The sequence below is a fragment of the Lampetra planeri genome, chromosome 49 (assembly GCF_965212315.1).
Source record: "Lampetra planeri chromosome 49, kcLamPlan1.2.h2, whole genome shotgun sequence".
NCBI classification, from domain to species: Eukaryota; Metazoa; Chordata; class Hyperoartia; order Petromyzontiformes; family Petromyzontidae; genus Lampetra; species Lampetra planeri.
Window position 1 is genome coordinate 9,477,287 of NC_136155.1, and position 27,144 is coordinate 9,504,430.

General features: G+C 49.2%; 1 protein-coding gene across 1 annotated transcript in view; it reads left to right on the forward strand.

Moving 5' to 3' along the window:
- The window catches only part of LOC144734002 (uncharacterized), a 138,568-nt gene that overhangs the window by 52,871 nt on the left and 58,553 nt on the right, over nt 1-27,144 (forward strand). The window contains exons 13-16 of the mRNA XM_078616031.1: nt 10-231; nt 2,104-2,290; nt 9,559-9,677; nt 15,499-15,589. Coding sequence (XP_078472157.1) covers nt 10-231; nt 2,104-2,290; nt 9,559-9,677; nt 15,499-15,589 — 619 coding nt within the window. The remainder of the gene's footprint in view (nt 1-9; nt 232-2,103; nt 2,291-9,558; nt 9,678-15,498; nt 15,590-27,144) is intronic.

The window sequence follows — 27,144 nt, forward strand, 5'->3', positions numbered from 1 at the left end:
TTACCGCAGCTCGTTGTCCATGGAGGAGTTGAAGTTGGCGAAAGAAAGAGCGGCGGTGCAGGCGGACGTGCCGGAGGGGCCATGTGGCGTAGAGGCTGCGGCTGTGTGGTGGTCGGGCCGAGCTCGCCGCGGCACGACGACGATGCCGACTCGCGCCTTCGTCTCCTTCGTCAGGTCCCCCGCCTCCTTCTACCTGCAGCCCGACGAAGCGCTCGGAAATGTCCTACCCACGTGAGCATCACCGCTCTCCCCCTCGCCTCTGCGGTCGCTCAGCTCGTCTCCGTGTGCGCGATGTCGCGTGGTCACGTGTTTATTGCGTTTCTTTTTCCGAAACTAACGTCTATAAACTAAACTTTTCTTTTACAGGTAAGTACCCAATGAGCTATATATATATATATAGCTCTTTTTCAGAAGTAAACTTGCTACAAATAATAGCTCAACAAAGGGGCTTATCATGTGGAAATTTATAGCAGCCAAATATTCTTAAGGCGTCTTGAATCTAAATGTGGATGGAAAAACCAGAGGACCCAGAGAAAAATCAACATGACCACGGAGGGAACATGCAAACTCCAAATATACAGCAGGCATCAGTATTGGGATGGAACCCACGACCTGTATACCAAGCGAGCTAGTTAACATCTCGCAACCGTGGAACTATACTGCCGACCACCGTCCAACATTCACAAGGTTCAGCAATTTCCTTCGTGGCCGCGCGGAACACGCTGCTGCAGATAATGTTTTAGAGGGCGTGCACACAGTACCCACAGTTCCCACAGTGTCCACCCCCTACCCACAAGCCTCAGCCTTCCCTACTTTCTATCCACAAGCCTCACGCCTCACCACCCCCTACCCACAAGCCTCACCCTTCCCTATCCCCTAACCACAGCCTCACTCATCCCCTACCCACAAGCATACAGGTGCCACTCGCGCAGGCGCCACGTGCACGGATGCCATGCAGGCAGGCCAAATACATAGCTGCAGTACTCAGGATTGCTTTATCAGATCCTCAGTAAGTCTGCGCTACGGCTAACATTGTAGATCGAGGCGCAGACAGCCGAGTTGAACGTTTGCTCTACATGGAGCGTTAATGGCCTGCCGCCATTCCGAACACGTGTGGAAGCGTGACGAGCAGCGTCAAAGCGAGCCGCCTTGAGTTGGGCGAAAACGTTGACAGCCCTGACCACGGGAGACGTGGCTCGTTTGGATAACGCGACGACTTGCAGTCGCGAGATTTTACTTCATCGGCGTTGGGACTCGTTGGGGCCGCTCCGTGTCAATGACCCGCGGCGGTCTCGACTGTTGCCCAGCCCAGGACTCTGGGCCTCGATCTGCCACGCAGAGCCAACGCCCTCCAAAACGTTGACCTGCAGCACGTTGCGTGGCCGCAAGGGAATTGCTGAATGTTACGAGTAACGTTAGACTGGTGGCCTGCGGAATGGACTAGAGAAACAAATTTTCTATTCATAAAAAATGTAATGGTATCTATTTGGTGTTTGAACATCTTAACACCTGTTTTATTGCCAGAAAGGGTTAAACCTATTCTTATTTTTTACACGCTTTTTATTAACTCACTCTATCGTTTTTGTTGTTGTATCCTCAAATTTTAACCCACTTCCCAATGTGGTATCGACTGCAAACTTGGTATACTTATGTCATACTGATGACAATACTATATTCTACCATAAAAAAATAAACATTATTTTTTATACATTATGTTTCGGCTTGGGTCTAATTGTCCACGGTCAACTGACGTTGGCTGTAATTGACCACGGTCCCTTACGTTACGGCAAGCTTCGGGGCCACTTCTTGGAGTCGTGGAGTTCTGCCATTACTCGTACATTTCATAAAAGCGTGTTTAAAAAAAAGTTTTTAAAAAATATTACTTATTATACTTCGATGCTGGAAAATAGGTCCCATGATAATTTTTTATTTTTGTTTCCACAAATGACCAAACTCTTCCCGAAGTCTTCGTAATAGCCGTGCTTCATTGCTTTGTGTAGCAGCGCCACCGTGTGGATGGAGCCTCGTAGCACTTGGACTGTGGCGTTTTTTTAATTGTGTGTGGACATTGCGTTGCGCCCTGTGTGTGTGCGAGGCGCGCAGGCTGAAGGAAATGCTGGAGGAGCGATTTGGTGGGAAGCCGCGGCCGCTCGCTCAGGGCAGAGCGGCCGCTGCGCCGGCGTCTGGCGCCGATCTTGCCGAGGGCTCGCTGTGCGCTCTGTACAGCACAAACCACCGCACCTGGGCCAGGGCCCGGATCCAAAGCCTCCGTCCTGATGGTCAGATTCAGGTCTGTTCCCATGGTCGAGTTGATGTTTAAATTCACACTGAGCAATGAGTTGATTGCAACCTAGAGATGTAAAGTAGCAGACAGGCCACTTCTGTCACCAGGCCTTTTAGCTGCGTTCCAACCAAGGTTTTTTCTATAATCTTTGGTCCTTCCGGTAAAGTCATGTAGGAAAAAATAAATCGCGACGTTTCGATTGCAACACAAGCAATCATCATCAGGTGGGAAAACCACAGCAAGAATTTTTTTGTTGAATTGGGAGAGAGATGCCGTGGTAAGAGGTGTTATATAGGTAAGAAAGGGGGGAGGGGCAACGGGGGAGAGAGGGGGGGTTTGGGGTAGGGGGAGGGGAGCGCTGCGTGGATGCTAGGAGAGGGACGTGAAGCTGGACGGGGGAAATTGGGCGGGGTTGGAAGTGGGAGGCCGAGAGAGCTGGGGATGCGCGGGGGGGTGGTTAACTCGGAAAAATAGACTAGTACCCGGCAGATATAATAAAGACAACAACCATAAAGCAGGGTTTTACCTGGTTAATAACACCCTTCCAATGATTGCTCAATTTGTAGCCATCTTCTTGGTTGAAGTTATGTCCGTTTATATATCTGGATGGCTTCATGAACAAACCTTTGATAGTAGCCCGAAGGTTTGCAGAGTACCTTGGTCTCGGAAAAAAAACAATATCATGCGAGCCCACAGCGTTATAACAATGGTCAGCTATGGCAGAGGTATTGGTTCTGCCGTGTTTCAGATCTGCCTTGTGTTCGCAGACACGGTCCGAGACATGTTTTGTTTCCCCGATGTAACTGCTGCCGCAGGTACAACTCAGTTTGTAAACTCCAGGATATTGCATGTCAGAAATGACATCCTTCACAGATGGGATTAGATCACAGATTTTGTGTACTGTATTGAATCGGACCTGGATCTTGTGTTTGTTTAAGATTTTGAATAAAAAATTGGTAACACCTACTATGTATGGTAACATGATGGTTTTGATTGGCTTCTTAGGGGGTTGTTTCTCTATGGTTGGAGAAACAGCTTTGCGAATCATGCGGTCCGAGTACCAATTCATCTTGAGGGCTTGGTGTACGTGTTCCAGTTCACTGGCTAGGTGGTGTTGGTCGGAAATGCAGTGGGCCCTATGGTGTAGTGCTTTGATGAGGGAATTCTTCTGTGCCGGATGGTGGTGGGAATCAGGTTTCAGATAGGAATCTTGTGGGTGGATATCCTGTAGACAGTGTCCCAACGAGCCGTCAGGTCTCTTAAACAAAACATCCAGGAAAGGTAGCTTACCATCCACAAAAGTGTAATCTACATATCTCTTCCACAAGGAAGGACGTAGGGTGGATGTCTGGATGGCATCTGTTTTAAATTTCTCCATGTAAACATTTGCTATCTCCGGTGATAAGGGGGAACCCATGGGGGTACCTTCATTTTGTTTGTAGAAAGTACCATTCCAGGTGAAGTAAGTGTTGGTAAGGCAGTGCCTAACCAGAGTAGGTCAATCAGGATTCAGTCCATGTTGGACTAAGTTTTCAATTATTGCTAAGGTGTCAGGTACAGGAACCTTGGTGAACAGAGAAACTATATCAAAGCTGACGAACAAATCATCTGGTGACAGTGAAATGCCCTTGATTAGAAAGATGAAGTGAGCTGAGTTACGTACTGCTGAGGTAGTCTTGCTCGTGAATGGAAGCAAGGTGTCAGACATAAACCAGGCCAGTTTGTAGGTAGGTGAGTGGATAGTGGAAACGATGGGCTGAAGTGGAGTACCTTCTTTATGGAGTTTAGGAAGACCATAGAATCTGGGTGGTCTAGTAGCAGAAGGTTTTAGGGAGAGCCGTTTGAATGGTTCGATTAGAGAAGTCGAACTGGTAATGATCTTGTTGGTTTTTGTAGCCAGGCGGTTAATAGGATCTTTGTTGATTTTGGTGTAACTGCCATCATTAAGAAGGTCCTGTATTTTGTTGTTGTATTTGCTTTTATCCATGATGACAGTAGCATTGTCCTTGTCGGCCGAGAGGATGACTGTCATCTCTCTTTTTCAATTTTGCGAATTCAGAGCGCTCGTCTTTGCTGATGTTACTAATTGGTTTCTTAGCATTTTTAAGGATGATGGCAATTTCAGATCTAGCAACGTCTGTCACGATGTGTCCCCAAGCCTTATGAGGGGACGTCGACCTGGGCGATTATATCATCCACTGGGATATATTTAGGGGTGACTGCGAAATTCAACCATTTAGCTAGTACCGATTTTAGGCTGTCGGAAATTGGGAACATCTAACTTTTTAACGTGTGGCTCTGGATTCTTTTTTGACAGGAGGTTGAATTTAGCTATCAAATTAACTTTACATTTGGTTGACATTGAATTAGCAGAGGAGACTATCATGTTATCTACATGGTCCTAATCAGAAGTGGACATTTTATCTGTTAATTTTAAGTGTGATTGTAAGAGAGTCTTGTCTAAATGATCAAGTTCAAATCGGAGCAATCTTATTCTCTCTGAGATTAGCGATAGGCTGGCTTTAAACAAGATCCGTTTAGCGTTGGGAGAAGTGACAGCAGCAGATGTGAGTGTAAATGCGATCGGTATTACCTTGGTGTTGCGGCATCTCTTGAGAAAGGTTAGCGACTCGATCAGGTGAGCCTTCTTGTCTCGTAGTCTGTTAATAGCTCTAACAGATGTGTGACATAGCCAATCAGTAAGGTTTGTCACGTAATCAAAACGTGCTAATTCGTTACTAGTTCAGCACATTGGTGTGTTTAAGAGTAAACCCCCAACATTTACAATTCGAGTACGACGTTTTGTCAGTTTTTTCAACTCACAGCAACAGGCGATAGCTGGGGTTGTTGAGAAATCTACCTGCTTCGCTCTTAGATAAATGTGATGTCGTCACTTGTGAGGCAATCAGGCGCGAAGGCCAGAGGGGGGGGGGGGGGGGGTTAATAAAAATTACAATGGATATCCAATACCGGTTGGGTTATTCATAGGATAATCAACGTACATTATATGTTCACATTATGCATGCACACCTTGCATGTCCATCCTGCCGTTTTTGGGTGCAAGAAATACTTTTTTTTTATGATTCCAGCGTTCAGATAGTTGGCCAGTACCAGTTACGTTGCCATGGCGTGTTGTAGGCTGAAGCATTCACGCATCACCTCTGTGCGACCAACTGTCCGTCTGCCCTTCTCGCTATGGTGGGGATCATATTCTTAGGTTTTTTTGGTAAAGTCACGTAGGTAAAAAAATAAAATAAAAAAAGTAAAATTAAAATAAAATTAAAATTAAAATCACGACGTTTCGGAGGCAACACAAGCTTCCGTCTTCAGGTGGAACCGTCATAGCACGATAGCTGTATCAAGTAAATGAGAGATTACAAGAGATACCACTCCGTATATATAATGGTTGAGGGGGGGGGATGGGCCAGGAACGGCTCACTTTTTATTATTATGGTAAGGTGCGGCTTGAGACTACGGCTAGCCTACATAACAAAATGCTGCAAATGAGACCGAGCCTCTGCCATGTAGATGGTAAAAGCACAAAAGCAGGTCAGGAAGAAACAGCCTCCTGCTATGTTGTTTGGTGGGTAAAACTTACAGCAGGAAACCAGTGTGTGAAAAAAGAAGCTAAACCTGGTAAAACAAAACTGGCTGTCTATCAGTAACCTGTACAGTAACTCAAGAATAGTTGTCTGTCAAATAAGATGTTCCAAAAAAGTGTAGTTAAATCTTTTTTGCATGGTTAATCACATCTTTCCAATGATTACTCAGTTTGTAACCATCATCACGGTTGAAATTATGTCTGTTTGTATATTTGTATGGCTTCGTGTACAAACCTTTGATGGTAGCCAGGAGGTTTGCAGAGCACCTTGGTCTCGGAAAAGACAATTTCACGAGAGCCCACAGAGTTGTAGCAATGATCGGCAACGGCCGAATAATCAGTTCTGCCGTGTTTCAGATCTGACTTGTGCTCGCGGACACGATCAGAGACATGACGTTTCGTTTCTCCAATGTAGCAATCACCACAACTGCAACTCAGTTTGTAGACTCCAGGATACTGTAAGTCAGGAACGACATCCTTCACAGATGGAATCAGATCACGGATTTGATGCACTGTACTGAATCGTACTTGGATCTTATGTTTGTTTAGAATTTTGGAGATCTTTTTGGTCACGCCTGCTATGTATGGTAACGTGATAGTTTTGGTCGGAGTTTCATGTGGCTGTTTCTGTATGGTGGGAGAAACAGCTTGGCGGATGGTGCGGTCAGAGTATCCGTTCATCCTGAGGGCCCGATGTACATGTCTTAATTCACCGGCCAGGTGTTGTTGGTCAGAAATGCCATGAGCTCTGTGGTATAGCGTTTTGATGAGAGAATTCTTTTGAGATGGGTGGTGGTGGGAATCCGGTTTCAAGTAGGAATCTGTGTGGTTGGCTTCCCTGTAGACAGAATGTCCCAAGGATCCGTCAGGTCTCCTCTCAAACAGAATATCTAAGAATGGTAGTTTACCATCTTTCTCCACTTCCATGGTGAATCTGATGGATGGGTGTCTGGAATTGATGTGGTCCAGGAAGTGGTTCAATGCTGGGAGGCCATGTGGCCAAATGACGAAAGTGTCATCCACATACCTCTTCCACAGGGAAGGACGCAGGGTGGATGTCTGGATGGCATCTGATTCAAACTTTTCCATGAACATGTTGGCTATCACTGGTGACAAGGAGGAGCCCATAGGGGTACCCTCATTCTGTTTGTAGAAGGAGGACTGCTGCGGATAATTCAAAATCGCGGATATCCAAAAATCTCCATTTTCTGTGGATCTCTATGCCACAAAATAAATTATCGGGTAAATCACTCAATCAAAGCACAATTGACAATTTCAATTGCTACTCTTTCGATTTAAAATGATACTAACGATCAACTGACCGATGATGCTGCATGCTCAGTGACAACTTTCCTGCTTCTGCGCAGAAGACTCGGCCTACTAAGTGGACAGCAGCAGAGCCATGCCAATCACCATCAATCACACTCCACCCACTGTTGTAAAGATCTGCAACTACTGTACTGTAGAGGCGATCACGTGGATTTTGGATTAACCGGAGCAACATATTTGTACGGTTTAAGCATGTGACTTATAATAAACATTTCCAAGAATAACAATGTAGAAATGTTTTTAGATTATTAATTTGGGTTTCAGGGAAAATCAAAATCTCAGGTGTGTGGTTAATCCATAAATCGGATAATCGACAGAACTGTATATTGGCCTCCTTTTAGCCATTGTGTGACTTAACGTACTTGGCCGATGACGTTGCGTGGAGAAATCGGGCGACATCAGGGCAGGACCCAAGTCACTCATCCATCATCTTCATCAGCCATGATCTATCCGCTGATGGATAATAACCAAAAAACGACACTTCTTTAATGTGGGTTTGTCATCTAATCCACACTTTCCTCTTCTGCATCTTTCCCAGCAGGCATTTCTCTCTGCGCTTTCACAATCTGCGCTCTGCTCTATCCCCAGCTGCATTAGAGCTCAATGCGATTTGTCCAACTTGCGTTCCCCCCTCCAATCCACACCTCTTCCTCTCTCTCTCTGTCTTATCCTTGTTCCGAGTGTGCATCTCTGTTTTTATCATCATGATTATCATCACTGCTGCGTAAAGCTCAAATTTGTGTCTCTAATTTGCCCGTGTTGTCTAATCTACTCTGTACCTTTGTTTGTGTCTCAGTGAAATTTCCAGCATCCCATCTCTCCACGCCACTGTGAACAGCTGTCTCTTTTTTTGCACTCTCCGTTTTCATTTGTTGTCCACGTTTCTGATTTCCATGTGTCATTGCGACAGTGGGTACCCATCACAGTGCATAGTCTGCCTGGGTGAGGTATGGTGCAGGGTTTATAACGTAGGACGCTTTCGCTCCAATGTTGTCCATAAGAGAAGTTGATGTATTATTTTGGGTTGGATCACGTAGATCTAAATGTGTCGTTAAACCGGCCATCCCACACAACACTGCCAATTAGTCAGGTTTGTTACGTAAACAAAATGTGCTAAATTCAGTACACACGGTGTGTATTGGAGAGAAAACCCACAACATTTACAAATCAAGTACCGTGACGTATCGACAGTAATTACACATCAATCTTCATCAAGTTGTTTACGTAACAAACCTTACTAATTGGCTGTGTCGGGTGGTGGCGGGTTTGATGACACATTAATTTTCACGCGATCCAACCCAACAAAAACCTCTTTTGGATGGTATTGCGTCATGAAACTACTACTACGTGTTAAAAGGCGCTAGGCCACTACCGTACGACACAGTCTCAGCAGCTGTGACGCCGTTTACAATGCATTACCCAGGGTCGCAGCTCGAGACTGATGCTGAGTCACAGGAGGTGGGAGTCTGGGCTGGCTTTCTCCTCCGAGTCCCCAGCTTCCTCACCAGTGCCCGTCTCTGCTGCTCGGTCTCAGGGAAGCTGCGTCTGCGTGCTGCTGTTCTGACCCGGGATCGCAGCGGCACACAACGTGAGGCAGGCACGGGGCCACACCCCGGTCTCTGATGTGCAGGGTATTCACTAAACTCTGAAGAGAATATTTAGTGAAGTAAATAAATTCTGTGCTGGCATCTTAGAGATCCTCCTTCACTCACTGCTGCTGTTTCTGCTCCTGCTCGCTCCTCATCTGAGCTGCCTTTTCATCGGGGTTGCCTCACACCCCTTTGTCTTCGCTCTGGACTAGGCGGGGCCTCCTGACACTCGGCCAAAACCTACAATGACCACTTGTGGCTCTTGGGCAAATACAGAGAGGGTGTTTTTCGTTGTTTGTGTCTCTCTACAGTAAGTGTGGCTTTACTATTGAGTAGTGAGGCTTATGGGTAGAGAGGGAATTGCTACATGTTGAACTTAATGTCGGAGCAGTGGGGGGTGGGCATGGACAAGAGAAACAACTTTACCATATTTCAAAACTTTATTTCATGATAACATTACGTTTGGGAGCAGAAACCGAAAGAGACTGGAAACAAGACGGTGAAAGCGAGATAAGAGACTGCATTATTTTCCATCGACGCATGACCCACGAGTTGTGATCATTCCTAAAATCGAGGAGGGTGGGGTGGATGGAGGGAGGCGCCCGTTGCGAATTGTGAATCGCCACGCTTCTTGCCGACACTCCACCTGGGCTCCTCGCTCAAACGACTGACTAATTAACTAACTTGACTGACTTGACTGGCTAACTTGACACGCCTGCGTGCGGTTTGTCACACCGCCTGGTCTCCGAGTGCAGGTGCTGCTGCTCGACTACGGAGATGCGGCGGTGGTGGCACCGAGCGAGCTGCGCCCCATAGACGCAGCGTGCAGCCGCTACCCCGCCATGGCGGTGCACTGCTGCCTCGCTCGCTTGACGTAAGCGCTCCCTCACAACCCGCGTTCACACTGCCGCGGCAGAAGTGCGCGCGTGTGTGAACGATGTAACATGTTATAACCCTTTCCTTTCACACGTTTGCAATTTGCCTGAAGCCGGCCTGTCCGCATGGCCAGAAACATGGTCTTGTGATTTTCCTGAAGGTTTCATGAATCCCATCTCCATCCAATCATCTCCCCGCATGGATTTTCTTGATTCATGGATGTCGTCTTTAAACGCTTCACGTTGGTCCTTCTCCCTCGAGTGCCAGTCGTCGGCTCGTTACGAGAATGTAGCATGGGGGTGGCATGCAGTCTCAGTCTCTATCCACCCTGGGAGTGCTGCACTTAATTATTTCATCCAGAGTGCTGGACAAATCAGAAGCAGTCTATTTTTTATTGACTTTTTAAACTCAGCCTTTAAAAAAAGAAAGTATTTAAATTTTGACTTAAAACTTTCGTGACTGCAAGGAATTCATATTCTATGGTTCTTTCGGTTAAGTCACGTAGATTGAAAAAATAATAACAATAAAAGAATAAAAATGAAAATAAAGTGAATTAAAAATAATACAAAGCAAATCCTCATCAGGAGAAAAAGAGGGGGAAAGCGGCTGATGCAGGCTGTTTATAAAGGTTTAGAGATGGGAGGGGTAGCTAATATTAATATAGGAGAGGTCTCCGACACGGGCAGTAGGTCTACCCCAACAAAGCATTGCACCTCGCTCCACACACCCACACTGCTGACGGTGGAGGTGGACAAGAAAACACAAATCAAGTCATGACTCAAAGTGGTTGATGACATCATTCCAATGATTGCTGAGTTTAAAACCGTCATCTCGGTTGAAATTGTGTCTGTGTCTGTATATATGGATGGCTTCGTGAACGCATCTTTGTTGATTATCTGTTTTGCGGATTAACTGCGCATCTGAGATTTTTACATTAATTAATAACTCATGGATTTTCTTATTCTATGGTTCTTTCGGTAAAGTCATGTAGATAGAAAAATAACAAAAGAATACCAATCAAAAAAGAAAATATTTTTATTTTATTGTTATTTTTTCTATCTGTGACTTTACCGAAAGAACCATAGAATATAAAGTATTTAACGTTGCGTTTTTTGTTATACATAGTATATGCCACGGTAAAAAAAGTCTCCTTTCTGTAGTGTTTTTTTGTAAACTGTGAATTTAAGTATGAATTATTGCAGTCACAAAAGCTTTAAGTCAAGATTTAATTTATGTACTGTTTACATACCTGCAAGTGTGTCTTGTAATCAATGAGTGGTAGTTTTAGGTGATTGCGTTTACGAAGTTGACCACCGTGGTGGTAGCGCGTGCCTGTAAACTCACGGGGCTGAGAGGTGGCAGTATATGGCAAGTTGGTGTACGTCACTTGTCTGCGGCCCGGTGAATGTCGTCCCCTTGTGCTCGTGGGCTTTCGCTCGTTTCTCAGTGCCACAAAGCAGTGGCAATGTGAGTGTCAAGTACAGTCGACTCTCCATTATCCTCGCTATTGATTGATGAGGAGGACGGCCGCGGACAATTCAAAATTGCAGATGAATCCAAAATAGAAATTTTCAGTGCATCTGTGCCACAAACTAAATTATCGGATAAATCACTCAAAATGAAGCACAACTTACGATTTCGATTATTATTCTTTCGATTTAGAACGAATACTAATGATCGATCATTAGTATTCGATGGCCATGCTCAGTGATAACACTTTGCTGCTCCCACACAGAAGACTCAGCCCATGAAGTGGACAGCTGCAGAGCCACGCCAATCAACATCAATTAAACTCCCACCCACTGTTGTAAAGATCTGCAACTACCGTATTTTCCTGCATATAACCCGCGGGGTATACCACAAGACCCTGCAGGGTATATGGAGGTGCGGGCTATCCCAAAAAATATTTTACACGTGTGACATGTCATAACTCGTTTAAAAAAATTATGATAGGACTTCCACTATGCAACACTTACCTTTGACTAAAGCACTGCTGAATAAACCACTCGCACTAAAATTGCACACGTGATCACGTTTTAAATTAATTGTTTGTACTGTACAATTAAACGACAATGTTTGAAGGTGCGCGCACTGTTTACCGGCAACGGCAGAGCTGGGGGGAGAGAGGTAGGGGGTGGGGCAGCTGGGGGGAGACAGAGGTGGGGGGTGGGGCAGCTGGGGGAGAGAGAGGTGGGGGGGTGGGGCAGCCGGGGGAGAGAGAGAGGTGGGGGGTGGGGCAGCTAGGGGAGAGAGAGGTGGGGGGTGGGGCAGCTGGGGGAGAGAGAGGTGGGGGGTGGGGCAGCTGGGGGAGAGAGAGGTGGGGGGTGGGGCAGCTGGGGGGAGAGAGAGGTGGGGGGTGGGGCAGCTGGGGGGGGAGAGGTGGGGGGTGGGGCAGCTGGGGGGAGAGAGGTGGGGGGTGGGGCAGCTGGGGGGAGAGAGAGGTGGGGGCTGGGGCAGCTGGGCAGAGAGGTGGGGGGTGGGGCAGCTGGGGGGAGAGAGGTGGGGGGGTGGGGCAGCTGGGGGGAGAGAGAGGTGGGGGGTGGGGCAGCTGGGGGGAGAGAGGTGGGGGGTGGGGCAGCTGGGGGAGAGAGAGGTGGGGGGTGGGGCAGCTGGGGGAGAGAGAGGTGGAGGGTGGGGCAGCTGGGTGGGGCAGCTGGGGGGAGAGAGAGGTGGGGGGTGGGGCAGCTGGGGGGAGAGAGGTGGGGGGTGGGGCAGCTGGGGGAGAGAGAGGTGGGGGGTGGGGCAGCTGGGGGAGAGAGAGGTGGGGGGTGGTGCAGCTGGGGGAGAGAGAGGTGGGGGGTGGGGCAGCTGGGGGAGAGAGAGGTGGGGGGGAGAGAGAGGTGGGGGGTGGGGCAGCTGGGTAGAGAGAGGTGGGGGGTGGGGCAGCTGGGGGGAGAGAGGTGGGGGGTGGGGCAGCTGGGGGAGAGAGAGGTGGGGGGTGGGGCAGCTGGGGGAGAGAGAGGTGGGGGGTGGGGCAGGTGCGGGAGAGAGAGGTGGGGGGTGGGGCAGCTGGGGAGAGAGAGGTGGGGGGTGGGGCAGCTGGGGAGAGAGAGGTGGGGGGTGGGGCAGCTGGGGGAGAGAGAGGTGGGTGTGGGGCAGCTGGGGGAGAGAGAGGTGGGGGGTTTGGCAGCTGGGGGAGAGAGAGGTGGGGGGTGGGGCAGCTGGGGGAGAGAGAGGTGGGGGGTGGGGCAGCTGGGGGGAGAGAGAGGTGGGGGGTGGGGCAGCTGGGGGGAGAGAGGTGGGGGGTGGGGCAGCTGGGTGGAGAGAGAGGTGGGGGGTGGGGCAGCTGGGGGAGAGAGAGGTGGGGGGTGGGGCAGCTGGGGGAGAGAGAGGTGGGGGGTGGGGCAGCTGGGGGGAGAGAGGTGGGGGGTGGGGCAGCTGGGGGAGAGAGAGGTGGGGGGTGGGGCAGCTGGGGGAGAGAGAGGTGGGGGGTGGGGCAGCTGGGGGAGAGAGAGGTGGGGGGTGGGGCAGCTGGGGGAGAGAGAGGTGGGGGGTGGGGCAGCTGGGGGAGAGAGAGGTGGGGGGGGTGGGGCAGCTGGGGGAGAGAGAGGTGGGGGGTGGGGCAGCTGGGGGAGAGAGAGGTGGGGGGGTGGGGCAGCTGGGGGAGAGAGAGGTGGGGGGTGGGGCAGCTGGGGGAGAGAGAGGTGGGGGGTTTGGCAGCTGGGGGAGAGAGAGGTGGGGGGTGGGGCAGCTGGGGGAGAGAGAGGTGGGGGGTGGGGCAGCTGGGGAAGAGAGAGGTGGGGGGTGGGGCAGCTGGGGGGAGAGAGAGGTGGGGGGTGAGGCAGCTGGGGGGGAGAGAGGTGGGGGGGTGGGGCAGCTGGGGGGAGAGAGGTGGGGGGTGGGGCAGCTGGGGGAGAGAGAGGTGGGGGGTGGGGCAGCTGGGGGGAGAGAGAGGTGGGGGGTGGGGCAGCTGGGGAGAGAGAGGTCGGGGGTGGGGGGGTGGGGCAGCTGGGGGGAGAGAGGTGGGGGGTGGGGCAGCTGGGGGGAGAGAGAGGTGGGGGGTGGGGCAGCTGGGGGGAGAGAGGTGGGGGGTGGGGCAGCTGGGGGAGAGAGAGGTGGGGGGTGGGGCAGCTGGGGGAGAGAGAGGTGGAGGGTGGGGCAGCTGGGGGGAGAGAGAGGTGGGGGGTGGGGCAGCTGGGGGGAGAGAGGTGGGGGGTGGGGCAGCTGGGCGAGAGAGAGGTGGGGGGTGGGGCAGCTGGGGGAGAGAGAGGTGGGGGGTGGGGCAGCTGGGGGAGAGAGAGGTGGGGGGTGGGGCAGCTGGGGGAGAGAGAGGTGGTGGGTGGGGCAGCTGGGGGAGAGAGAGAGGTGGGGGGTGGGGCAGCTTGGGGAAGAGAGGTGGGGGGTGGGGCAGCTGGGGGGAGAGAGAGGTGGGGGGTGGGGCAGCTGGGGGAGAGAGAGGTGGGGGGAGTTGGGGGCGAGGCAACGGAGTTACCGTAGTGCCGCTATTGTCTGCGCTGTGCGCAATCTAGCAGTGCTAAAACTGTACTTATCTACCAGTTATGTTTCTTATTTATTGGATATTTACTTTTGTTACTCATTTACTGTTTTAGGTTCACTTGTTTCCGGTTAGTTTGTTTTCTTTGTGCACGTTATGATTTTAATGTTAACAATTAATAGTGGAATGTATTACGAAAGTTAACTTCGTATTAATATGATGGAATTAAGCTGCGGTAACGACATTAAATATATGAATGCATGCGGGGTATATGGAGGTGCGGGTTATCTGAATTTTTTTGGACACTAAACGCTATTTTTGCGGGGTGTATGCGTCTGCGGGAAAATACGGTACTATTGCAGAGCGATACGCGTGGATTTCGGATGAACCAGAGCATGTGCAGGTAGTCCCCGACTTACGATGGTCCCCGACTTACGATATTTTGATCTTACGATGGCGATAGCGATATGACAAAATTGTCAAATATTTTACATTTCGTGCGGCAGGCAAACGCAGCAGCGTACGAGGTACGACACTGTACGTTGGGACGCTGCCGGGATGTACTGTAGGGATCTCCTGCCTTGTGTGGTGATGCCTCTCACTCTCACCAGCGGTCGACGGAGTTAAGTTCTCTCGGTGTTCAATGCATGTTAAAAGTTTTTATAGCAGATAGGATTGTTTCCTGAAAAAACTTTCCATGAAATTGCAGTTCATAATAGGTAGGCTAAGAATTTACCTTGGTTTTTTTTACTTTACATTTTACTGTACAATACAGTATTGTAATCAATAAATACATACAGTATATCGTTTATACAGTACGGTACTGTAAATTGCTCTGTTTTGCTAAATTATCACCATTCTTTAAGACTCCTGGGTAGGCTGGGCCATTTTCGACTTACGATATTTTCGACTTAGGATTGGGTCATCGTAACGCATCGCCATCGTAAGTCGGGACTTACCTGTATTTGTTCGGTTTAAACACGTTACTGTTAATAAACATTTCCAAGAATAACAATATATAACTGTAGATTTGAAACTTCCGTGACGGCAAGGATTCATACTCTGTAAGTGATTTTGGCTGTTACGGTTCCACCTGAAGACGGAAGCTTGTGTTGCCTCCGAAACGTCGTGATTTAATTTAGTTGTTTTCATTTATTACATTTTTTACCTACGTGATTTTACCGAAAAAAACAAAGTAATATATAACTGTTTTAACATGATTAATTTGGGCTTCAGGGGAAAATCCACGAGTTATTAATTTGTCAATCTCCGGTGCGCGCAGTTAATCCGCAAATTGGAGAAATCGCACGCGGACAATCGAGAGGCCACTGTAGTTGAGTGCATGTGTGTGTGTGTGCATACCTCTGACCGTCTCCTTTTCCAGGCCAACAGGCGGCAGCGCGGAATGGTCGGCCGGAGCGTGCGACTTCTTGTCGGATGCCATTTCTGAGAAATACTGCTACGTCAAGGAAATGGTATTGTTGCGCGTTTATTAGACATTTCTTTGTTGTAAACTGTGAATTTGTTTTTTGTATCTGTACTGTTTACATGCCTACGTGTGTCTTGGCTTGCATGTGTTATACATGGTGTATACATTCCTTATAACGGGGAGCGGGTAGTATAGCAGTTAGCGTGCTACGCTCCGAACCTGGCAGATAGGGAGAGGATCACTCTGGGCGAGTGAGTCCAGAGGTCAGTAATATCTCGATGTACGAAGCAGATGCCTTCCTTGAGCTTCGTTTGTATGTATAAAAACTTCGTACAGTAAAACCTTGGATTGAAAGTAACTTGGTCTGCGAGTGTTTTGCAAGACGAGCAAATTTTTTAAAATAAATATTTATTTAATAAACGAGCAAGGTCTTGCAATACGAGTAGTACGTGTATACGCTTTGTTTGTCGAGTGTCATGTGATCACAACTGATATACGAGTGCTTTGGATTACAAACACGTTTCCGGGAACGAATTATGCTCGCAATCCAAGGTTTTACTGTATATTGAATAACATATAACAGTACTATTGGGATGTTTGTATGTTGAACTTCTTTTGCACTGTACGTAGCCCACTGCTAATCAGAGGTGTGGAGGAAGGACAACAAAGTAAACGCAAAATTTAGTTCTAAAGTAATTAGTTTGTCAATCGAGATGATTTAAAAGTGCACAGCTCCAGCGGCTTCCTAATAACGGAAGGACGAGTGTTCCATATGGCTTGCAGAAGCGCATCTGAGCGCACGATGTGGTGACCGTCTTTGTTTCATGGCCAGCCAAAAGCCGCTGTGAGGATTATCTGAGTTCGTGTGATGGTTTATGTTATTTAATGAGATTAGCTAGGTGTCGTGGTTCATTTGTGGTGACTACTTTGTAAGGAGCGCGACCTTATAATGTATTAGTTCAGCAACCAGAAGCCAATGCAGCTCAGCGAGCACCGGACGGACATGGTCAGACATTGCAGTACCCGTCACATTTGCCAAAAATTTGTGTACGCACTGCAGCGTAGTCATGTTGTTACCAGACGTCTCGTCGAGTTGCGCACTACAATAATCGAGCCTCATCAATACTATGCTACACGCCACGGTGTTGGCTCAAAAGTGGCCGAATGTGTTGTAGAGCCCTGATATGAAAATTGGTGGTCAAATGAGATATTGTGGTCGATTATGGGTGGCAAGGTTCTTTAGAGGAGTAGAAAACTGGATCCTGGAGTCTGCAACCATCACACCTGGTCCGCCCATTCTTTTTTCGTCTGAGACCACGGATGCGTTCTCAGCCTTTGTAACAAACCATTTCATATGATAAACACTTAATAACTTACCATTCAATTTCGATTTAAAGCTTTCGTGACTGCAGGGATTCATCTTCTTGGTTCTTTCGGTAAAGTCACGTAGAAGGGAAGTAATAAAATAATAAAAATAAAACATAATAAAACAATTCTCACGACGTTTCGGCCACAACGCATATAGTACGGTATAGACGCGTGTGATGTAAGAGAATAAAGTTTAGATGGAAGCATATTATATAATTTTTTACAACGTAGAATTTTGTATGTATTACTTACTGTTAGTAACTCAGCTTATTGTAGAATATAGTAAGTATACTGATGATGCTATGTAGTTTATACTTTAGTTTGTTATGCAGTTTATACTTTAGTTTTTTACGTGGTGGTTTAGTAACTGCAGCTACATACTATTAACATTCCTTTCCTTTGTTAATGCTACCCCCCTCCCCCCCCCCCCTTTGATGCTGCTAATCCTGCATAATGCACGGGCATAGTATTGATTTGGAACCCCCCCAGCCCACCTCCTACGCATTTTCCATATGCTGAATTCCTCTTGATATGCAAATTATTTTGTCTAGGCGCTCTTCTTCCCACCTCCCCCCCTCTAACCCAGCTTAAATATATGCTCCAAGCTTGGTGGTGTTTCATTCTTCGCCTGAGGACGGCTGCTTGCGTTGTGGCCGAAACGTCGTGAGAATTGTTTTATTATGTTTTATTTTTATTATTTTATTACTTCCCTTCTACGTGACTTTACCGAAAGAACCAAGAAGAACTTACCATTCATATTGAAGAAATATATATGTTATGCTGTACAGTATTAAAATGTAAAACTAACATAAATATAAGAAACCGTGCACTGTAAAATATATTCACACTCACCAGTGTAGTCTTGGGTGCAGTTGTAAGGTTGCATTGCCCACCAAATACCACAGCTCCATTACGTAGTGCGTTGCGTGCTGATTGGCCGAGACGAATGTTAACAAACGTTCTGTGACTCATCGCGATGCGCAACGTTCAGGAAACATAATTACAATTGTTTTTATTTATTTCAGTATATTTCTTTATTATTTTACCTTTTTTAAATCCCTTAATATAATGAGAATAAATCCAAAGCTCATTGCAGGGACTCCTCTACTTACGAACGAGTTAGGTTCCAGAGGTCTTAGTAATTCGATTTGTTTGTGAGTCCAACTTTACTCCTGTCGATTTCAAACATGTTGTACGGCATGTCCACTAAACATGGGGAATGGCTTTAAAAGTTGTATAATCTCCTGTAGCTGTAGATGCCACAGGTTATTCACGTTCTGCAGATATAGATGCCACCCACTGCCATCTATTGCGCAGCGGTGAACTTACGACTCGGTCAAAACAGGCAACTGGACATACGGAAAGGTGTGTTCATATTTCGTAAGTCATAAGTCAAACGTTTGTTAGTCGGAGTCTCTGTATGTTGAAACTTCCTATATCCAGTATTCGCATATTGAGGTATTACTATATTAATCAGGCCTGGGTACGAGCTGCATATCACTGGGTCTGCTCTGGGGCGTCTCTGTCTATGAAAGCAATTCCCTTCGTATACCCATGGCAAGGGAGACTTATGGACATGAAACATCCGGACTCTTGGAGATGGCGGCTGTACGAGAGGTCTCGAGAGTGCAGCGCAAGTTGGGTTCCTGCTCGTGATTCATTTGGATCCAAAGCATCTGGGGGGTTACAGAGTCATCCTGGATCCAATGAGGCTCAGCAGATTCGGCAGATATTGCCGTTGCAAACCCCATTTATTGACATCGTTAGAAAGGCACGAGCCTGTATGTGTCGATTTTCAAAAGCAACCACAATTTTTGCGCTACAGAATCGCAGGATGAGCTGGGACTTCCTGGTCCTTCCACTCGGACACATTCTCCTCGAGGGTATTTAAAACTAAACCATTTTTTACTTTACCAGGTAAGGCCCACTGAGTTACTGTAGCTCTTTTTCAGAAGCGACCTGGCCACAAATGATAGATCAACAAAGTAGCCTATCACGTGGAAATTTATAGCAGCCAAATACTCTAAACGCATTTTTCTAAATGTGGAGGGAAAAACTGGAGGACCCGGAGAAAAATCAGCGCGATCACGGAAGAGAGACATGCCAACTCCAAATATACAGCAGGCGTCAGGATCGGGATTGAACCCACGACCTCCTGAATACCAGGCCATGGAGTTAACATCTATCCACCACGAAGGTGTTGGTCGCGTTCATCGCTCATCTGTGAAAGGACGGCATCGACGTGTACCCAAGTCCAGGCCTCCTGGAGGACACGATCGGCACTGCAGTGACCACTCGCCGACAGTGCGAAAAGGTCAGATGCCTCCGAGCGGAGACAGCCAAAGTGCAAGGCACACCCTGGTAACCCCCTGGACTATGTGACGGCGATGGTAGACGTGGTCCCCTTGGGCCAGGCTACCTATGAGGAGCCACGCAGTGGTGCTTCCTGACCGCATGGGTAGAGACCCCTTGCAGGGGTGACCTTGAGGCACTTTGTGAAGCTCTCCCAGCCGGTGAGACCAGAACCTCTTACGGTGGCTTGAGTCGTCCCTCTCTTGCAGGTGGGAGGGCATTCCCCCGCGGCTTCTTGAAGGAGCAACAGGCAGTGGTGGAGACAGGCGAGCACGTTCAGAATGGAAAGCGTGCTACCAAAGCACAGAGCTTTCACAGGGCAGATGGTCGCCAGAAGAACAGAAGGAGCAGTATCAATATAGAGTAAAACCTTGGAATGCGAGTAACTTGGTCTGCGAGTGTTTTGCAAGACGAGCAAATTTTTTTTATTAATAATAATTGATAAACGAGCGAGGTCTTGCAATACGAGTACTGTAGTACATACAGAATACGTGATCACAACTGAGCCAATGGTTCTTCTCTCTCTCACTGCGGGATTGTGGGTAATCGTCTCCAATGCTCGGTCTCAGTCGGCGTGCCTCACTCGTATAGTCAATATCCGTGCGAGCATACAATATACTGTTTACTATAGTGTTGTGACCACGTGTGTGCGTGAAGCATTTTTTTTATCTAGTGTCCAAGTGTAGTGACTGTTCTTTAGTAACTGTACTGCAACAATGGCACCCATGAAGAAAAAGGTTGAAAAGGAAGGCGGTAAGAAGAAGGAGATGATTACTGTGGAAGTTAAGAAGGAAATCATCGAAGCACGAATAAGGTATGCGAGTGACCGACATCGCAAGATTTTATAACAAGTCTACGTGGACGATTTGCACAGTATTAAAGAAGAAATAAGGGGGCTAGATGCAGCAAAATGAGTCACGAGAGTATCAAAGCAACGGCCACGTGTTCTGGAAGATGTAGAAAAGTTGCTTCTCGTGTGGATAAACGGAATCAACTAGCAGGTGATACTGAGACCGAGAACTTTATCTGCGAGAAGGCAAAGGACTTGTACGCCGACCTCGTAAGTAAACTGCCAGGTACGTCGACAGAAAACGAAGAAGGCATCGAGGCGAGCAGGCGATGGTTTGATAACTTTAAGAGGAGAAGTGGCATCCATAGTGTTGTGAGGCACGGAGAGGCTGCGTGTTCGGACGCTAAGGCAGCTGAGGCGTTCGCTGCCGAGCTCCAGAAGCTCATGGTTTCCGAGTGTTACCTGCCGCAGCAAGTTTTTAACTGCGATGAGACGGGGCTTTTTTGGAAAAAGATGCCAAAGAGGACCTACATTACAGCAGAAGAGAATGCAATGCCCGGTCACAAGCCCATGAAAGACCGTCTCACCCTCTTGTTGTGTGCTAATGCAAGCGGTGATTTCAAAGTCAAGCCCCTGCTCGTGTATCATTTCGAGAATCCACAAGCCTTCAAGAAATGCAAGGTGCAGAAGAGCCAGTTAAACGTTGTGGAGGTCCAACAGCAAGACTTGGGTTACTCGTATCTTGTTTGTTGAGTGGATCAATGAGGTCTTCGGTCCTGCAGTGAAGAAATACCTTTTAGAAAATAATTTGCCACTCAAAAGTCTTGCTGGTTATGGATAATGCTCTTGCTCGTCCTCCAGGCCTTGAGGACAACTTACTGGAGGAATTCGAGTTCATTAAGGTCAAGTTCCTTCCTCCCAACACCACTCCATTACTCCAGCCCATGGATCAGCTGGTCATTTCAAACTTTAAAAAGCTTTACACCAAAGCACTATTTCAGCGATGCTTCGAGGTGACCGAAGGAACAAACCTTACCCTCCGAGAGTTTTGGAAAAAATCATTTCCACATCGTAAACTGCCTCGATCATCGATAAAGCCTGGGGTGGGGTCACCAAGAGAACCCTCAATTCTGCTTGGAGAAAACTGTGATCTGATTGCGTTGAGGGGTTTACTCATGAACAGGAGCCGCCAGTTGTCGAGGAAATTGTGTCCTTGGGGAAAGACGTGCGACTGGAGGTGAATGAGGACGACATTCAAGAGCTGGTGGAGGAACATGGCCAGGAGCTGACCACCGACGAACTGATGGATCTGCATTGCGAGCAACATCAAGAGGATATGGAGGAGATCTCATCTGAGGAGGAGGAGAAAAAGACGGAGGAATCCCTCACTTCAAATGAGATTAGGGAGATGTGTAAAATGTGGGAACCAGTGCAAAATTTAGTAGAAAAGCACCACCCGAATAAGGCTGTAGCAGTGCGAGCGATGAATCTGTTTAACGACAATGCAATGTCACATTTCCGCGAAATCCTCAAAAGGAGGCAAAAGCAAGTGTCATTGGATAGGTTCCTTCTTAAAGTCGCACAAAAATAAAAAGATTCCAGTGAGCCAACAGATGGCAGTGATTCCGTTAGTGACAGTGAAAGTTGTCCTACACAATAACCCTCCTCTCCTCTCTTTAGTCCCCCTCACACCAGCCTCGATTAAATTTGATTAATAAATTTGATTACTTTATATTAAATTTAAATAATACAAATATAAAAAGGTATTTTGTATTAATCATTTTTACATGAATATTTTTGGGATGTGGAACGAATCATCTGAGTTTCCATTATTTCTTATGGGGATATTCGCTTTGATATACGAGTGCTTTGGATTACAAGCACGTTTCTGGAACGAATTATGCTCGCAATCCAAGGTTTTACTGTATTCAAATTCAGGGCTGTACGGATATCTATGTAGCCTCTAGGAGCAGTGGCAATGGACAAAGGATTGTCTTGTTGAAGTGCTGCGACAACCTGATGGCATGGCCCTCCACGGTTACAAAAAATGACACACGAGTTTGCTTGCCTATTTATCCTGGGCAGAGAGAGCCAGGGTGTGCCCTTGCTGGGCTTGCCAGCTTGCTGGGACCGACAATTCAGACAGCCGGTTTGGTTAAGCTGAGAAAGCCTGGATCTGGGCGAGCGGTAACTGCTTCCAAAGGTTTTTCAGCCAGTCGCCAGGAATATTGGGATTACCTGGGATGGACTGGGTTTTGCCTCCACGAAGAAAATGCAAAAGTTAAGGAGCTTTGTCTCGAGAGAGCCCCAGCAACGGAGTTGTGGTCAGAGGCGGGTTTTCAGAGTGCTGGACCTTTAGTTTATCAAAAGCAACAAGTATGACCAAATTACTTTGCATAGATTACTAAAAAATTTATATTACGTCACGAATCATTTTCATTAGAAAATATTTGCTTTTGATGGTTTCAGTTGGTGACACTGCAGGTGTCATTGCTGGTTGTGGCTCAGTGTGACACTGCAGGTGTCATTGCTGGCTGTGGCTCAGTGTGACACTGCGGGTGTCATTGCTGGTTGTGGCTCAGTGTGACACTGCGGGTGTCATTGCTGGTTGTGGCTCAGTGTGACACTGCGGGTGTCATTGCTGGTTGTGCTCAGTGTGACACTGCGGGTGTCATTGCTGGCTGTGGCTCAGTGTGACACTGCGGGTGTCATTGCTGGTTGTGGCTCAGTGTGACACTGCGGGTGTCATTGCTGGTTGTGGCTCAGTGTGACACTGCAGGTGTCATTGCTGGTTGTGGCTCAGTGTGACACTGCGGGTGTCATTGCTGGTTGTGGCTCAGTGTGACACTGCGGGTGTCATTGCTGGTTGTGGCTCAGTGTGACACTGCGGGTGTCATTGCTGGTTGTGGCTCAGTGTGACACTGCAGGTGTCATTGCTGGTTGTGGCTCAGTGTGACACTGCAGGTGTCATTGCTGGCTGTGGCTCAGTGTGACACTGCGGGTGTCATTGCTGGTTGTGGCTCAGTGTGACACTGCGGGTGTCATTGCTGGTTGTGCTCAGTGTGACACTGCGGGTGTCATTGCTGGTTGTGGCTCAGTGTGACACTGCGGGTGTCATTGCTGGTTGTGCTCAGTGTGACACTGCGGGTGTCATTGCTGGCTGTGGCTCAGTGTGACACTGCGGGTGTCATTGCTGGTTGTGGCTCAGTGTGACACTGCGGGTGTCATTGCTGGTTGTGGCTCAGTGTGACACTGCGGGTGTCATTGCTGGTTGTGGCTCAGTGTGACACTGCAGGTGTCATTGCTGGTTGTGGCTCAGTGTGACACTGCAGGTGTCATTGCTGGTTGTGGCTCAGTGTGAAACTGCGGGTGTCATTGCTGGTTGTGGCTCAGTGTGACACTGCAGGTGTCATTGCTGGTTGTGGCTCAGTGTGACACTGCAGGTGTCATTGCTGGTTGTGGCTCAGTGTGACACTGCGGGTGTCATTGATGGTTGTGGCTCAGTGTGACACTGCAGGTGTCATTGCTGGTTGTGGCTCAGTGTGACACTGCAGGTGTCATTGCTGGTTGTGGCTCAGTGTGACACTGCAGGTGTCATTGCTGGTTGTGGCTCAGTGTGACACTGCAGGTGTCATTGCTGGTTGTGGCTCAGTGTGACACTGCAGGTGTCATTGCTGGTTGTGCTCAGTGTGACACTGCAGGTGTCATTGCTGGTTGTGGCTCAGTGTGACACTGCGGGTGTCATTGCTGGCTGTGCTCAGTGTGACACTGCGGGTGTCATTGCTGGTTGTGCTCAGTGTGACACTGCGGGTGTCATTGCTGGCTGTGCTCAGTGTGACACTGCAGGTGTCATTGCTGGCTGTGCTCAGTGTGACACTGCAGGTGTCATTGCTGGCTGTGCTCAGTGTGACACTGCAGGTGTCATTGCTGGCTGTGCTCAGTGTGACACTGCGGGTGTCATTGCTGGTTGTGCTCAGTGTGACACTGCAGGTGTCATTGCTGGCTGTGCTCAGTGTGACACTGCGGGTGTCATTGCTGGCTGTGCTCAGTGTGACACTGCGGGTGTCATTGCTGGCTGTGCTAAGTGTGACACTGCGGGTGTCATTGCTGGTTGTGCTCAGTGTGACACTGCGGGTGTCATTGCTGGTTGTGCTCAGTGTGACACTGCGGGTGTCATTGCTGGTTGTGCTAAGTGTGACACTGCGGGTGTCATTGCTGGCTGTGCTAAGTGTGACACTGCGGGTGTCATTGCTGGTTGTGCTCAGTGTGACACTGCGGGTGTCATTGCTGGTTGTGCTCAGTGTGACACTGCAGGTGTCATTGCTGGCTGTGCTCAGTGTGACACTGCAGGTGTCATTGCTGGCTGTGCTCAGTGTGACACTGCAGGTGTCATTGCTGGCTGTGCTCAGTGTGACACTGCAGGTGTCATTGCTGGCTGTGCTCAGTGTGACACTGCAGTTGTCATTGCTGGCTGTGCTCAGTGTGACACTGCAGGTGTCATTGCTGGCTGTGCTCAGTGTGACACTGCGGGTGTCATTGCTGGCTGTGCTCAGTGTGACACTGCGGGTGTCATTGCTGGCTGTGCTCAGTGTGACACTGCGGGTGTCATTGCTGGCTGTGGCTCAGTGTGACACTGCGGGTGTCATTGCTGGTTGTGGCTCAGTGTGACACTGCGGGTGTCATTGCTGGCTGTGCTCAGTGTGACACTGCGGGTGTCATTGCTGGCTGTGCTCAGTGTGACACTGCGGGTGTCATTGCTGGCTGTGCTCAGTGTGACACTGCGGGTGTCATTGCTGGCTGTGGCTCAGTGTGACACTGCGGGTGTCATTGCTGGCTGTGCTCAGTGTGACACTGCAGGTGTCATTGCTGGCTGTGGCTCAGTGTGACACTGCGGGTGTCATTGCTGGCTGTGCTCATTGTGACACTGCAGGTGTCATTGCTGGCTGTGCTCAGTGTGACACTGCGGGTGTCATTGCTGGCTGTGGCTCAGTGTGACACTGCGGGTGTCATTGCTGGTTGTGCTCAGTGTGACACTGCGGGTGTCATTGCTGGCTGTGCTCAGTGTGACACTGCGGGTGTCATTGCTGGTTGTGGCTCAGTGTGACATTGCGGGTGTCATTGCTGGCTGTGCTCAGTGTGACACTGCGGGTGTCATTGCTGGCTGTGCTCAGTGTGACACTGCGGGTGTCATTGCTGGCTGTGGCTCAGTGTGACACTGCGGGTGTCATTGCTGGCTGTGCTCAGTGTGACACTGCAGGTGTCATTGCTGGCTGTGGCTCAGTGTGACACTGCGGGTGTCATTGCTGGCTGTGCTCAGTGTGACACTGCAGGTGTCATTGCTGGCTGTGCTCAGTGTGACACTGCGGGTGTCATTGCTGGCTGTGGCTCAGTGTGACACTGCGGGTGTCATTGCTGGTTGTGCTCAGTGTGACACTGCGGGTGTCATTGCTGGCTGTGCTCAGTGTGACACTGCGGGTGTCATTGCTGGTTGTGGCTCAGTGTGACATTGCGGGTGTCATTGCTGGCTGTGCTCAGTGTGACACTGCGGGTGTCATTGCTGGCTGTGCTCAGTGTGACACTGCAGGTGTCATTGCTGGTTGTGCTAAGTGTGACACTGCGTGTGTCATTGCTGGCTGTGCTCAGTGTGACACTGCGGGTGTCATTGCTGGCTGTGCTCAGTGTGACACTGCGGGTGTCATTGCTGGTTGTGCTCAGTGTGACACTGCAGGTGTCATTGCTGGTTGTGGCTCAGTGTGACACTGCGGGTGTCATTGCTGGTTGTGCTCAGTGTGACACTGCAGGTGTCATTGCTGGCTGTGCTCAGTGTGACACTGCAGGTGTCATTGCTGGCTGTGCTCAGTGTGACACTGCAGGTGTCATTGCTGGCTGTGCTCAGTGTGACACTGCGGGTGTCATTGCTGGTTGTGCTCAGTGTGACACTGCAGGTGTCATTGCTGGCTGTGCTCAGTGTGACACTGCGGGTGTCATTGCTGGCTGTGCTCAGTGTGACACTGCGGGTGTCATTGCTGGCTGTGCTAAGTGTGACACTGCGGGTGTCATTGCTGGTTGTGCTCAGTGTGACACTGCGGGTGTCATTGCTGGCTGTGCTCAGTGTGACACTGCGGGTGTCATTGCTGGTTGTGCTAAGTGTGACACTGCGGGTGTCATTGCTGGCTGTGCTAAGTGTGACACTGCGGGTGTCATTGCTGGTTGTGCTCAGTGTGACACTGCGGGTGTCATTGCTGGTTGTGCTCAGTGTGACACTGCAGGTGTCATTGCTGGCTGTGCTCAGTGTGACACTGCAGGTGTCATTGCTGGCTGTGCTCAGTGTGACACTGCAGGTGTCATTGCTGGCTGTGCTCAGTGTGACACTGCAGTTGTCATTGCTGGCTGTGCTCAGTGTGACACTGCAGGTGTCATTGCTGGCTGTGCTCAGTGTGACACTGCGGGTGTCATTGCTGGCTGTGCTCAGTGTGACACTGCGGGTGTCATTGCTGGCTGTGCTCAGTGTGACACTGCGGGTGTCATTGCTGGCTGTGGCTCAGTGTGACACTGCGGGTGTCATTGCTGGTTGTGGCTCAGTGTGACACTGCGGGTGTCATTGCTGGCTGTGCTCAGTGTGACACTGCGGGTGTCATTGCTGGCTGTGCTCAGTGTGACACTGCGGGTGTCATTGCTGGCTGTGCTCAGTGTGACACTGCGGGTGTCATTGCTGGCTCTGGCTCAGTGTGACACTGCGGGTGTCATTGCTGGCTGTGCTCAGTGTGACACTGCAGGTGTCATTGCTGGCTGTGGCTCAGTGTGACACTGCGGGTGTCATTGCTGGCTGTGCTCATTGTGACACTGCAGGTGTCATTGCTGGCTGTGCTCAGTGTGACACTGCGGGTGTCATTGCTGGCTGTGGCTCAGTGTGACACTGCGGGTGTCATTGCTGGTTGTGCTCAGTGTGACACTGCGGGTGTCATTGCTGGCTGTGCTCAGTGTGACACTGCGGGTGTCATTGCTGGTTGTGGCTCAGTGTGACATTGCGGGTGTCATTGCTGGCTGTGCTCAGTGTGACACTGCGGGTGTCATTGCTGGCTGTGCTCAGT